General features: G+C 33.2%; 1 protein-coding gene across 26 annotated transcripts in view; it reads right to left on the minus strand.

The window, feature by feature from the left end:
- Positions 1-15,456, minus strand: part of CSNK1G3 (casein kinase 1 gamma 3) — a 104,819-nt gene that overhangs the window by 14,366 nt on the left and 74,997 nt on the right. For 6 of the 26 annotated variants that reach the window (XM_070569409.1, XM_070569403.1, XM_070569410.1 and 3 more), the window contains 4 exons: positions 14,988-15,073; positions 14,783-14,867; positions 12,476-12,621; positions 11,101-11,196 (listed from right to left, as the gene is read on the minus strand). In XM_070569409.1, the coding sequence (XP_070425510.1) occupies positions 11,101-11,196; positions 12,476-12,621; positions 14,783-14,867; positions 14,988-15,073 (413 nt within the window). Of the gene's footprint in view, positions 1-7,080; positions 7,177-11,100; positions 11,197-12,475; positions 12,625-14,782; positions 14,868-14,987; positions 15,074-15,456 lie in introns of all 26 variants that reach the window. The other 20 variants (XM_070569406.1, XM_070569400.1, XM_070569407.1 and 17 more) reach the window with 5 other exon arrangements.

Here is a 15,456-nt window from a genome sequence, read left to right on the forward strand (position 1 = left end):
CTGATATTCTAGCATGGAGAAAAAGGCTCCCCTGCCGCCAAGGAAAGTAACTAGAAACCAACCAATATATCTGAATTAATGCAGGAATTATGGAAGTTCATTTTCCTTTATCCGATGTGGAACAAGTACTTAAAAATGAACACTGCATTTGTGCCTTAGCTGAAAACACACAAAACTGCCTTGATCATCTTTAGAGACAATCCAAGGAGAGGAACGTGTTGGGACATGTTCCCAAGAGGAACAGACCTACATCTAAGTCTGACTCTCTGCTTCTGGGGCACCTACTTCCTCCTTTCTGTTATTTTATTGAGCTCTGTGTCAATTTTTTCTCTTTATTTCTCTCTCTTTCTGAAAACATTTAAAAACAATTATTTGCTCTAAATATCAAACATAATTTGGTTCTTTATTCTCAATTTTTAAAATGTCAGAGCTCCTACACTGAATTGGAAAGGAGCTAGAAAGCAGAATTCTTACCTTACACTTTTGTGTTCTCACTACCTTTAACTAGCAGTGCCTCACATGTAGTAGATAATCAAAACAGTTCACTGAACAATTTCCACTGCTCTTCCCTCAACGTAATATTCAACAGGTTTCTTTTCCTCCTTTTTCTTCAATGGCCCCACATAGTTGGAGGAACCCCATCTTGAATTACAGGCAGCTCTTCTAACGTGTCTTCCCTTACTTTAAGTCATAGAATTGAAAATTTAAAACCCAGCTATTCTAAATTTTCAGCAACAGCAATTACATATGCATTGTAATTATATAATCTGACTTACTTCAGTTCACACACAGTCATACCTGACTTTAGTAAACTTTATTTTAGTGAAAGGTTTCAAATCCCATTTTACCTGGTTGACCAGAACCAGGCCAGAAGGAAGTAATAACTTCCTTTATGTAAATTTTTATTGTAATTTTTCCTGGGTTTCCCAGATTCCCTAAGCCTCTGAGTCAAAGCCAATATCCCAGGGTCAGAATGGAATCAATGTGATAACACAGTTCTCCTGGAAAGTTAGCCTACTTAACACCAGTGACTTGAGAGTGTATCATGGCATTAAAATGGTTTTCACTTAAGAAAACTAGTGGGTTTTTTTCCAAAGGGATTTTACAAAGAAGAAACAAAGACATAATATTATAAATAATGTCACTATATTCCTGGAAATCTAAATCAATCAATCAAATATATACAAATTATTTTTATAAGTCAAATTCTAAAGAGTAATTCCATTTAGATGACACTTCTAGAATTATAACTTGAACTAAAACATAACAGTCTCTGAAATGTAAGTGTTTATCAGGCTTATTTCCTTAACGAAAGTATATGTAAAAATGACATGCTTCAAGGCTTAACATTTCAAAAAATAATTCAGGTGTCTTACAGGGTTTTTTGTTCTTATTGTTTTTAAAGAAATTTTCTCTGATATTCCCACTTTGATAAGAAACTTAGTGCACTTCTTATTTTAAGAGGTAAAAAAAAAAAAAAGGCACCCAGACTGCAGTTTTACTATTCGTTTACCAGGGTTTAAGGGAGTGGAGGAGCACAGACTGCAGCTAAGTGTGGGAGATAAATGATGGTTCACTTAATGGCTGTCTGCCAATCTAATTCCCAAGAAAGTCATTCACATAGACTTTTGAGTACAAAGATAACACACAGTATCTTTGTAGTCAATGATCTTAAAAGGCCAATTAATATACTTTCCAAATACAATAAATTCATACAAATTAGTTTTACTACTATCTTCCTAATTTCTATGTGAGCTCTTGTAAGCATATTACCAAGTGCTCGGTAAAGACTCAATACGTAATTAACCAGATCTCCATCTAATCCATAAACATATTAGAAATACTAAAACATTATATATTTTCCTTATACACTCAGCTTTTGCTAAAAGTCACCTCTAAGAAAGTATACTGATAAATGAGATATAGTTAAGAGTAACTCCCAATGAGTTTATTGGACCTTTGCTAGGGTTCACAGGTACTATAGGAAACCAACTCTCTTACACATTCTAAAATCTACAGCTACAGTTATAATTGATATTCTTGATATTCCAACTCACGACCTGAAGGCATAGTGACATTCTCATTCAACTTTCAACAAAGATAAACCAAAACAGATTTTCAACCTAACTTTCACTCACAGAAGTGAAAGAGCAGAGCACTATGTTCTTGAGTATTCCAGTCTTCTGAGATGCTATTACAATGTTACTGTAAAATAATATATCAAAAGAAATTTGCAATGCTGATCTACCCCAATGACAACCAGACAACAAATTTCCTAAAGTCAACTAAAGGAGAAGAGTTGGAAGTTATTCATGTAACAAAGGCATGTACATAACTACTCTCCTCTACAAGCTTTCTTTTGCAGATTTCAGTACCCCAGAAAATGATGAATAGAAAGATATAATTGTACTAATCACTGAGTTTTTCTCCTTGTTAGTACCTCTGTATTTTCAAAGATTTGATAGAGAAAATTTGTTATTTGAAATGTATTAGAAAGGTCAGCATTAATAATTAGCATAATGGAGAACTGACAGAGATATAGCATCTATTACCCCTCTGACTTTGAACTACACATTTTCTTACCATTTCAAGATACATTTGTCTGATTCTTTTTCTGTTATCATCACCTGTACTTGCACTTCTAAAGTTATACTAACTAAAATACCAGACTTCTTATTACAATAATTAACGTTATTCTTTCATTTTCATCGGCAGTGCCTGGCTGCACAACACATCTGCAACATTTGTGATTCTGCCCTTTTTCCCCAGGCACTCAGTCACATTATTTCTTAAATGCAAACCAATGGCTGTACAACTAGAGGAGATTTCCAAACAATCAGGAGGTATACCATACCATGTAAAACAGCTTTTCAATAGGGTTCTTAATATTTGTCTTCTTCCCTCTGCTTGCAATTACCTCTCAGCTTTATAGGATCAGGTTTTCAGTTAGCACCGAACTGAATGCTGTTGCGCCACAGTCAAAGGCACAGCTACAAAGGAATTAGAGATTAGCACTATCTGTTGCTAGTGGTACATTTTAAAATCTAATTTTGGAGATCCAGATTTGCCAGGTAGAAATATATCAAAAAGGGATAACTGAACCGTTCCTCTCCCTTCAGCCCCCATACCCAACTAAATTCTACCTCCTAATTATCTTTCAAGTCCTTTTTATTTCTCTTCCTCTCCACTACCTATCATTTTTCCTCAGCTATAGCCTTTTCATAGCTCTGTCCCTGCCTCAGACTTGTCTCCCTTCAACCTAGTCTCCAGCAAAAGCAATCTTTAGAAAACACTAATCTAATCAAGTCAGTTCTCTATCTATTCCTCCATAGCTACCCAGTATCCTCAGAATACAGTCCGAATTTTATAACGAGACCTGTTAGGTCCTTCCTGATTTGCTCCTCCCTACCTCTCAGCCTCCTTCCTCAGCACATACCGGCTTGACTGAATTTTATTCAGCTCCTCAGTATGTCTCCCTCTCCTCCACAACTTTACATAGACTTCATTCTCTGCCTGCTACACTCCTCTCTTGAGCCCTTCTACATTCTTGAACTGCCAACTCCTACCGATTCCTCACTTTGAAAACACGCAAAAAAGTAGAATATAAATAGATAACACTGTTTCCAGGAAATCTTAACCCACTAAATCCAGGTGAAGTACTTCTCCTATACATTCTCATAGTACCTTGTACTTTCTCCACTTATCACTCTACTTATTAGCTTTCTGCATTGACTGAAAGCTCCATGGGGACAGGCACCATATTTCTGTTATTCTTTTTATTCAAAGAAAGTAGCACAGTGCCTAGCACCTAGTAGACATTAGTGAGTGTGAGTGTTTGTGTATATATTTTTATTATATATATGTATATATTTGCCAAATAATGACTGGCCAAGAAACTGAGTGGAAGGTCTAAGTTTCTTATTACCAAGGACACTAAGGGGAGCAGAGAGGGGCACAGTTGAGTCCCCTAGAAGCTTAACACATACAAGCCAAGAAAAGATTCAAAATAAATTCTTTAGATGTTTAAATGTTATTCTTAGTCTCTTGAGTGGGAAAAGTTTATCAAATGTATAGCTGTATCCTCTGGTTAACCAATTAACATGATTTCACTAAAGAGAGAGAATAAAATTAGATAAATTCCATTTGATGATGTTTTCTTTTGGCTGCACCTTTTCACTTCACTTCCCAGAGATGGATAAAAATACTGGTCAAGTTTCTCACAAAAGCAATAGATTATTCTACTATTTAGCACTTCCTAAGCCCCAGCATTTATGCCAAATACTTCTTTAAAAAATTAAATTCTCACAACAAAACCATGAGGTAAAAGTATTATGAATATTTCCATTTCACTGATGAGTAATCAAAGGCACAGAATTTGAACTCAAATCTGACTCCAGAGCTTGTGCTTTCAACCACAATGAAATCAATGGTAACCTGTATATCTGATCTGTAATATACATAATAATTCCAGAAAGATAAGGAGTTCAAATTTAAACTCTACTATTTGGTTCCTATAAAAGCACATCTGAAATAATAAATATCTGAGGATCTTTCTGTAGGTCAAAATGGCAAGAAGTTTCACCTTGCATGCCAACTGGAACCAGCCTGGAGTGCTTTGTGCTGCCACACTAACAGCAATTCTCAGACACATGGAAGAGTGCAGCGATAGAGGAGAGAGCAATGTCAAGGCCCAAAGTGGTTTGTTTTACGTAACTGCTAACTCTGCCTATGAATATGCTAAATCTGTGCCACATTTTATTACTAGATAGCTATCTACTTACTATGGAAATGTCTTTCCAAAGAAACTATTTGATGATATGCCCTTAGTACTGAGGATTAGTTTTTCAATTGCCATATAAAGTCTCTGCATCTCCTGCAAATTAAATGCCTGAAACTTTGTCCAATAGGTGGTTTAACAACCATCACACAAAGAACCCCAAGGCAAATTCTTCTCATACTTTTCTACTAGTAGAAAGGTTTTCTCTCTTTGATCTATACCCTTTATCAGATGATGAGAATGATGGAACACATTGGTTCCCTTCCTTGCTTTGTTCAGAATCACATGTAGTATTATTTAATTATTATAATAATTATATTAGCTTAGATTTTAGGTAATTTTCTTTCCTCTCTTACTAGTTTTAAATTATAATTTAGTTAGTCTAATTATACAATTTCATTAGTCACATAACTTTTCAAATTTTGAAAGTGGGTAGGATATAAATTATGAATTCAATATTTTGGGGTGGGGCAGGATTCAGGCATGATTTTTACTTAGGCTGCTACTAAGTTTTCATGACAGTCAAACTTGTTTAATATTCATCATATCAGGTTAGTTAATGTTGTAAAATATATTCAAGAAGCCAATAAAAACAGTGTAAAATTTTTTGTTTGACCTATGTGTTACTAGAATTCTCGTAAGTAAAATTAATCACTTATTGAATTTCAGAATGAAGTCAGATATAGTCTCTATAGGCAGAAAAGTTTTAAAGAGATGATGAGAAATGAGCAGAATTGAAATAACTCTTTGAAATCACGTGAAAAAGTAGAACATAAAGTACTGGAGCGATGAGCCAATAATCAAACTCATTCACCCTGTGATGGTCCAAAGAGATCCCATGAGCCACCTTTAGGAATCCAACGGAGTAAGAAGAAGCTAAGAAAGTAAATTTGTGGTACTGGTACAGAAGTGGTAGGAAAGCTTTCAAATAGTGTCTTAATTATTGTGGATTTCCCTGAACACTGAGCAAGAGATTTGCAATAATAACATATAACACTTAGAAACTTGTAAATGTATACAGATATATACACAATCCAGTTTGTGTTATGCAAATGAAATATAATTTGCTCAATTAACTTTTCCAATTATAGGAATTGAGGTCATAAAAAATTTCACAATTCAGGCACCCTTGCCTCTGAGTCCCGCAGTCTAGACTTTTATAGAACTATTTAAATACTTCTATTACACATGACTGAAAGTTCCACAGACGACAAAGTTCTATAAAAATATTTGGTTACATAATTTAAATGATCTCTAAAATTTAACGGTAAGAAAAACATGAAAACTCATAAGATTTCATCAAGAATTGATTTTTTTTAGAATGTAAATCAAGAAAGAATAAAATCCAGGGCATAGATTCAGTAGATTAAATACATATACACACACTAAGAAAAATGCAAATTTCATAAAAACATAATGGAAAATTATTCAAGTGAAAATATGTGGAGGAAAAAGATCAATTTTTTCAAAAAGTTTCTAAATTGAAATGGATTGAGACAATACTTATCCTTTCCATCACTTTAAACCAGGATTTAGATTACCTTAAACCAACATTTTAAAAGGAGTAAGACTCAGTAATCCTTTCCTATTTCTACAATACATACAAAAGATTAAAATGTAAGGGGCATGGGAGGGCAGAATATACTAACTATCTCAAGTGTATAGAAAAGGGGAAAAAAAGAAACACATCACAAAATAAAGAACTGCTTTAAATTTTTGTAAATATCCAGAAAATTGTGGGAATTATTTAATAAATACTTGCCTTTGAAATTATTTTCTCCATTTGATATTTTCTACAAGCACAAATAAAATACACCATTATAAAAATTAGGGTCATGTTTATTTGACCAATTAATCAGAAAGTACATTCTGAGAACTAAGGATGAAAAAAGTCAGATATCTATTTAACTGACTTAAGTTTGAAGGAGGCAAAATCAATGAAACAGAAAAGACCTAAAAATGTTCTATTACTTAAAACGTTAAAAAAGAGTGAGCTTATTACTAGAAAATCAAGTTTAACATATATTTCAAGTAATACAGTTTGTTTTTCTAACCTGTTGTGTATGACTGACATAAATATTGTTGCATATACTTGCAAAAATGAACAAAGGCAAAATCTTAGTATCCTTGGTGGTCTTTCTAGACCATGTTAATTTTGCTTTTTGGTTAAATACAAAGGAATAGTATTATGGAGAGTTCAGCAACAAGTTTCTCATTAGGATATGAAATCATGCCATGAGTTCCAAAAAAGGGTTAGTTGTAAAATTTGGGAAATAATCACTCATGCAAAAATCAGAAAATACCTGTACCGAGCCACCATGTCTGTCTGCTGCAAGGTGAGCTCTCAAATGGTGGGGATTTGCCTGCTGGGAGTCCCAAGCTGCCCTGTGGTCTGCCGACTGCCATTTATTTAATGCATGTGGCATGCATGGAAGAAGAAAAACCCAATATGTTAAACATCTCATCCTTGTAATATAGAAAACAAACGTATAAAAGGAAATTTAAAATATCCTGACTATTCTGAATCACAGATGTAGTTATCTTTGCATACTGTATGTGGACAGATTTTAGTTAAATTTCTACAATTATGTAATGATCAATCATAAAAATAAAATAGAAGCATAGAATTTTAGAAATGAAAGGTCTTTAGATATCATAGACTCCACCTACTAACTTTATAAGTGAAGCTAACAAAGACCTAGGGAGGTAAAAATGACGTGCCCAAGAAAGCACTTCAAATAAATCATAAAAGTACTAAAAAGCCATCCACTACGTTTTCTTACAGTAGAGGTCCCCATTGGTTTTCTGATGAGGAACTACTTCTGGCAAGATAAAAAATGATAGTCCTTGAATAGCTGTACTTAGGATCCTAGAAAACTGTCTCTCCTGCTTAGGATGCTGTTTCTGATTGTGAGGATAATATGAGAAGACAGAAAAGTTCTTTGAAAAGTGAGAAATGCTATACAGAGTACTATGAGGATATGATAAACACTTTTTTTTAAATGACAATCCTACATACATGAATCGCTTTGCTTCCTTGATCTCTTTTTATCTGGTTCAAATTACAGAACCCATTTCCATGAAATAGGCTGATAATTCCTTCTGTTTTTAGATGACTTGGCAAATTTGCATGGCAATAACCACAAACTAATAGTACTCTATTGGCAGAATTAGGAGTAGTGGCTGAATAGGGGTCAATTTCTATATTTCAGGAAAATGTGGATAGCGCTAACAAAAAGAAGGGGAAGGAACACAATATTTAAAGTTTCTCTTACATGTTGGTTCTGCACTAGCTGCTTTACATGTGTATCTCATTTTGAGATAGATGGTATCACCTTCATTTTACTGATGAAGACATCAAGATGCTAAACACTTCCCTAAGGTCAGAGAAATAGCACGGAGTACAACAGGGATTCAAACTCAGAACCTACTGCTCTTCCAATAATACTACCTAGCTCCTTACCACAATCACATGTTCTAAAGCCTTCAGGGCTCTTTCTTTTTCAACCAAAGTCAAGAAAATCTTGCCACAAAGTGCCAAGTACATTGGGCTATAGGGGGCCTAAGTATTTGGGAACCTAACCAATCCTTTGGGAGAAGAGAAGTTAAATCCAAGTAGACACAATGAATAAAAGTTTCAGCACTAAGCTTCCTAAATTAAATTGTACAATGCAAAATGACATACTGTGTGGCATGAAGTATGTCACCAAAACAATTACGATAGTTCTATAATTAGTCTTTTCACTAAACCCTCCAAATTCATCACCAGAATTCAGCAAATTTATAGCTTAAACTGAAATAAATTAGATAAGATCAAATGTAAAGAAGAGAAAAGACTGAAAATGATGCTAAAATTGAATCAAATATCTAAATGTTGCCTAGGACACCAGGCAACATTTGGGAGTCACGTACTTCGTTTAGAAGATAGTAAAAGTCATGCAACTTCCCCTGAGAATAAACATTTACAGGCACCCAACACTTTCTACAAAACTTCAGGATCCCCTGAACTTCAAGCTTTGACTCTAGGTTACAAATTGTTTATCTGGGCCATTACAAAGGTTTCAGTCATTTCAAGAATTAACTTTTCTTCCATTGGAATTGTGAACTATGGGTTTTCCATATAACTTAAATTGTTTACTGCTTCACAGATATTTAAGAAATTTTTCCAAGATATACAACTTTTCTGTTATGATGACCGTCTGTATATCCAGGTTTCAAATTCAATATATAAGCTATCCTAAAGAATTTACAGAAAAAAAAATTTGACTCCCTACATTTAGTGCAACAAGGACTACACAAATATAGTTTCCACCCTCAGTGAGCTCACAATCTAGCCAGCAAGACATGTCTGAAATATGTAGAAAGTTAAACTCTAAAATATTTAAATTATAATTTAATTCAACAATAAAAGAAGAGATTCATTTATTATAATACCTATCAGCTCAAGTGGAGATCTTCAGGGAACATGAATTATTGATTTTATTCCAAGCACATTTGAAAAATTAACTCTGATTTATAAAACACAAACTCCAAGTCTTGACTTCTGGCCATTTCTTTCTATATACAGCATCTTATCAGAGTACTCAAGCTATCAACTAGTTGTCATCTATATTTGAAGTAATTTATACATAAGACCCTTTATTGTCCCCATTTTCCTAAGGCAAAATTCTAAAACTAATCTTTTTAAATTGGCTGTACTTTAAAGCATAATATTTTTAAATATCTCCTAAATGTAGCATTTCATTTTGCCATGATTTTTAATAAGTTGTGTTCTTCCCTTTGATTGTCCATCTCTTGTTTAACCCTCACTTGAGCTCTAATGGGATAAAAGATGTAAAAGGAAAAAAAGATAATGCACTATCCTTCTCCAAAAAGGGTTATAACCAAAAATCCTAAAGACTGTTTAAAAACTTGGGGTGATAGCAAAATTTTTTATGTCAAAGATGGCTTCAATAAACCTTCTTTTTACAAAAAAAGAGAAAAGTGAAAACACTCCTTAAAATTGCAACAGCTTTCAATTACCTTACCCAGGAAATACAAACTTTTCACTCTCGATAGACCTTCTATGCCTTATCTTGAACCCACTCTCCAAACTGCCTGCTAGTCCTCAAATTCTACATTTTTAAAAATTTCTGCTTCATATTTTGTACTCTTCATTCTCCTCAAAATGCTCTTATTCCTTCATCTGCCTTTAAAAATTCCATTTGCGGGGCCAGCCCAGTGGCATGGTTGTGAAGTTCACGTGCTCCACTTCAGTGGCCCAGGATATGCAGGTTCGGATCTAGGGTTCAGACCTACACACCGCTCATCAAGCCATGCTGTGGAGGCGTCCCACATACAAAATGGAGGAAGACTGGCACAGATGTTAGCTCAGGGCCACTCTTTCTCATAAAAAAAAAAAAACAATTCCATTCATTTCTCAGATTCATCTCAAAAGCCATCTTCTCCACAAAATCTTTATAGATCCCACATATCCCACTGATCCTCCATGGTACTTTATTAATATATTTCATGCAATAGAACTTATCCTGCCTTATAGTTATTTGTGAATTTATTATAATAATCATGATAACAGTAACATCAGCCACAAGAGTTAAGATTTACTGAAAGCTTAACTGTATGCTAGGAATTAACATGCATTATTTCTGTTTTATAGATGAAAGAACTGAAGCTTTGAGAGATTGAATAATTTGCCCAGGGTCAAGCCATATCCAGGTACGTCTGATTCCAGAGACTGAGCTCTTAGCTACTGTTAAAAGATCATTTCTTAGAGGTTATATTGTTTCCTTACTTCTGCATTTCTGCAATGTGTAGAACAGTAGCTTTCAAATACCAGAAACTCAGTAAATAATTTATTGAACTAAACTAGACTATAGTTAGAAAAATCGACTGATATTACAATTCATTCCAACAGGGTATCCAAGTACTTCCATTCTAATAGAATATCAAATATTGCTCAAAGTTTAAACTAATTTATACCACAAATTAGGAATTTATAATTAAATATTTTAATGTGATTATTAAAGTAATAGTGAACATTAGGGGAAACAGTTTATGGAAAATATATGTATTTTCAATTCTTAATATGTGTATATAGAATCTGTTTTATCTACTGAAGAAAAAAATATGTACATCAATCCTTCAATACGTACATACATGTGTATGTACACACGTGTATGTATACACTCACACACACATATGCACACACATACACACATAGAAAGCTGTCATGTGAGCACAGGAAAACACCAAATATATTTATAGACTATCAGAAAGTAAAACAGAAGCAAATTAAGAATTTTATATCTAAAAGGGCAGCAAACCTGGTTTTTGGACTGTTGTATCTTATCTCTGTGCTGATGTGCTTCTCTGTTTGATGATAGAGCAGGATCTTGCTGAACTGCACCCACTGGAGTCGGCTACAATACAATGACAATTAGGATCAATACATTCTATTTCAGAAGTCTTATTTAAAATCATGTAGCTGCTTAAAAGAGTCAAGGGAAAAATAAAAGACACATAAATAAAGGCCTTAAGAAAAGACATTCTCAAAACATGTTGTTAAAGCTAACAAATTAAATCAAAGAGAACATAGCTACTTTTTAAAGTCTTTTCAACATATTTAAATATTTTATCAAGTATTTATTTGTATATCAACAAAAGACCTTCCAATCTGTCCTTACTTTTAGGTTACATTTTCATATCAAAAAAAGAAAGTTCCTTGTTTATGTTTGTTTAAATATGTTTATGTCTCTCATTTTCAAAGCTAATATATAAACAGAATAAAGTATTTTAAGAAAATTAAGGAAATAATTTTTTAATTAAGCTAACAAAACTGTTTATTGTCAATATTTTGACTTAGAAGAGGCTTAAAATTTTTTAACTTTCAAATATAATTCAAAAGTTAAGATCAAAAGTTTATTCAGATTTGCATCATAGATACCATATATATTCAAATCACTTTGGATTTAAGAAAAACATAGTTTAAACACTTAAGCAAGTCAATTATTGAAAACTAGTTGAATCTGAGAGCTCAGTAGTTCCAAACATGGATAAAAATTCACTGAGTAAGCCACAAGTGAAGAAAATTTTGTAAGACATTGTTACTTATTAAAAAACAAGACTAGTGAGAATAATTATTTGCTTTTATAGAAGTCATCTCTTCAAAGAAATAGTTTAAGAATTTGTCTCTTTAAGCGATGAGCGCCAATCTCACAGTTACAATCAAGACAACTTTTTTATTATAAAACTTAGGTACAGTTTTAAAAACCTACACATGCTCCAATTTCTAAGTATCGATCTATTCCAAGAGATAACCTAAAGCTGCTAGAATGATTAAAACATATTTTTAAACTACAAATGTTTCGAAAGATGGCTGAAGTAAACAAAAAACAAAACCTGTTGACTTCATAAAGTAATCACTAGAATATTTTAAAAAGTAAATTTTACATTAAGAACTAAATCAGGAACGAAGAGCTCAAAATAATTCATCACTCTGAAAAGCAGGGAGTTCAAATGTGGGGTTTTTATAAAATTCAAAGAATAATTTTAGTATTATGCTACCTGAAATATCCATAGAAAGGAAATAAAATGAACTCTTTTAAAAAATCATTTGTTCTGAACTCAATTCAAGGATCTGCACCATGAAAAAGAAAAGTGCTACAAATAATCTTTTATTATACAGCACAGTGTACTCACCAACTGTTTACCAATCCAGTCATACTCATAATCAAACATATATCCTTTTCGATCAAACAAGTCAGTAAAAAGCTTTCTTAGGTAGTCATAGTCCGGTTTTTCAAAAAAATCTAGTCTTCTTACATAACGAAGATATGTTGCCATTTCTTCTAGAAGGAAGTAAAAATTATTCTGATTATACTTTCCTATATACTCGTTAATAAAATTCTTTAAATGTCTAAAAGCACAAATTATTATAAAAACATGAAAAATAACAAAATTCTATTGCAATTTAAAATTTTAGGGGTTTAATTTCAATGGAATAAAAAAGCGAAAAGGAGGGGCTGGCCCAGTGGCACAGCAGTTAAGTGCACACGTTCTACTTTGGTGGCCCGGGGTTTGCCGGTTCAGATCCCGGGAGCAGACATGGCACCACTTGGCAAGCCATGCTGTGGCAGGCATCCCACATATAAAGTAGAGGAAGATGGGCACAGATGTCAGCTCAGGGCCAGTCTTCCTCAGCAAAACAAAAAGGAGGACTGGCAGCAGATGTTAGCTCAGTGCTAATCTTCCTCAAAAAAAAGAGTATTGGTAAAGAGAAAAGGAAGGGAGGAAATAGGGACAAAAGAGAAATGAGAAGTTTAATTTAACAAACATTATTTTGGCTTCATTTCAATAGGAAAAGCTAAAATTTTTATTTTACAATATTACTTTTAATAGAAATCTTAGATAGTGTTAGTGGTTGAACTAGCAACTTAATAATGCATAATTATTTACTCACAAAGCACCATACTCAGTTCATAAATTTTAAATATTGGTGGGAATTGATTTTCACGCGAAAGCATTTGCACTAGCTTGCTGGATTCCCTTTAGAATCAGTGACACACACTCACTGACCAACAGAGGATTCAAATTCCTAACCTTGGCTACAAGCGGTATTCCAACTAATGGACCTGGCAAAATAAAGCTAAAACAGATCTCAGAAATACAACACAGGAGTACAGTTTAAATCTTCTTTTAATGTCTGGTCATATAATTAACAATTTATTTGGTAGTATATAAATCTCTGCATGCTATTATAATTCTCAGAATTATTAGAGAGAGATACATATATTTTTAAAAGGTCATACTTTCCAGAAGGACAAGAAGGAAAAAGCCATAAAAAATCAACAGGCAAAATAGTGAGCAATTAATAAAGCAGTGTTTCACCATCAGGGCACAGAAAATCACTGTAGTAAGGGACAGCAAATAACACCTAGCTGCTTTTCTGATCCAATTCATTCATGGCGGCCAGTAAGAATAGGATCACGCACAACCCAACCGGTAACAAAAGTGGCACCCAGTGACCCTCCTCACATGGTGACTCTTTCGCTAGTCCACTTTCTAGCTAATCACCTGGTTAATTTACTTTGGCATCCCCATTTTTCGCTGCAGAAATTTGTATGGGCTTCTTAACAACATGCAGTCAATCTGCCTACACTTAAACTACTAATACAATCAACCGGTACTTTCTTTTAACCTTCCAGGTCTAGATATTAAAACAAGAAAGAAAAATATATAATTAACGTTTGCTGTCAATGAATAATATACCAAACTTGAGAAAGAAACTGATTATGCTGCTGCTATTATTAAAATAATGATAATGCCAGCATTGTACAGTAGAACCTGTGAATACTAAAGTCAGATATGAACTCAGTCTTCTATCTTCAACTTTGGTTCTCTTTTTATTTATTATTATTGCACAAATCACAGCACTTATTTTAATACATTAGCAGCACATTATTCTCATTTCTTAATTGATTTAGGAATCTTAAGTAAATTTTTGTCAACTTACTTTGAGTTGCTAAAAATCTACATGAAAGCTAATCTATTTTCATAAAGGTCTCTAATATAAAATTAGCCTAAAAGTAGTAAGGTTAGTAAGGTTTTACTGTATTTTGAAAACTAGACTAAATCATACTTCACACATCTCCCTTGAGCTTGACAATGAGACTAAAATTATTAACACTGTACCAAAACTTTACAGTTGGTATTTCTTAGCAAATAGTTTAACTTACTAAAAGTATGTCACTGAAGAAAACATTACTTTAGGCAGTATGGGTCAACATTATTAAAAGACGGAATTTTCTTCTATTAATACCATCTTACAAAAAGCAAATATACAAATTACTCCTATAGTCTATGTATCAAGTGCTGACATCTTTTAAATCATATTTTGAGATTTTTTTTTGAAAGCATGAAAAACGTATTTATAACTTAAGCAATGAAAATTAACAGTTCTGGTTTTCTGTGTATAAGTCCATGTACCAACGTGGCATTATTCATTACCTGGAAAATTTTCACATAACACTTCGATCGGTGTGGCTCGTTTTGTATCTCCAATTTTCTGATACCTCTCTTTTAACGTGTCAGCCTAAAACAGAAAGGAAAAAAGCTTGAGAAAGAGGTGACTTTAAAATTAAATACTTAGAAGAGAAGATCTTAATATATTAATAATTTATGAACTTCAATAAGTAAACACAAAAATAAGTACCTTTAAACCTTGCCAAGGAAGACTGCCTCTCAGAAAATACATGAACATATGACCTAAAGCTTCTAAGTCATCTCTTCTACTTTGTTCTGAAATACAAGAAAAACATAAATTTCACTTTCCTCTCCCAGTTAAGGGTGCAAAATGGAGAATTGATTCTTTTGTTACGTAAAAGTTAATTCCCAAAAGTTCAGTATATAAATATAAAATACAGATCTAGTGTTCATAAGTGACAAAATCATGTCTAGTTAAACGATGTTTTTACATTAAAATTATTGTGCATCTTTAAAATATGTCACTATGATTTTTTTAGATGCTATTGGAGATTTATTTCTCTCCTTAGATATCTGTTCACAGAAGTAGAAGGCAAGCACGAAAGGGTTTCATAGTCAAGTAGTCACTGTGTACTAAAGCTCCATCTTAAAGATTCAGAGAAAGTAACATATTAAAGCTTCTGAAAAACCCTAGAGAC

Source organism: Equus przewalskii, chromosome 13 (assembly GCF_037783145.1).
Source record: "Equus przewalskii isolate Varuska chromosome 13, EquPr2, whole genome shotgun sequence".
Lineage (NCBI taxonomy): Eukaryota > Metazoa > Chordata > Mammalia > Perissodactyla > Equidae > Equus > Equus przewalskii.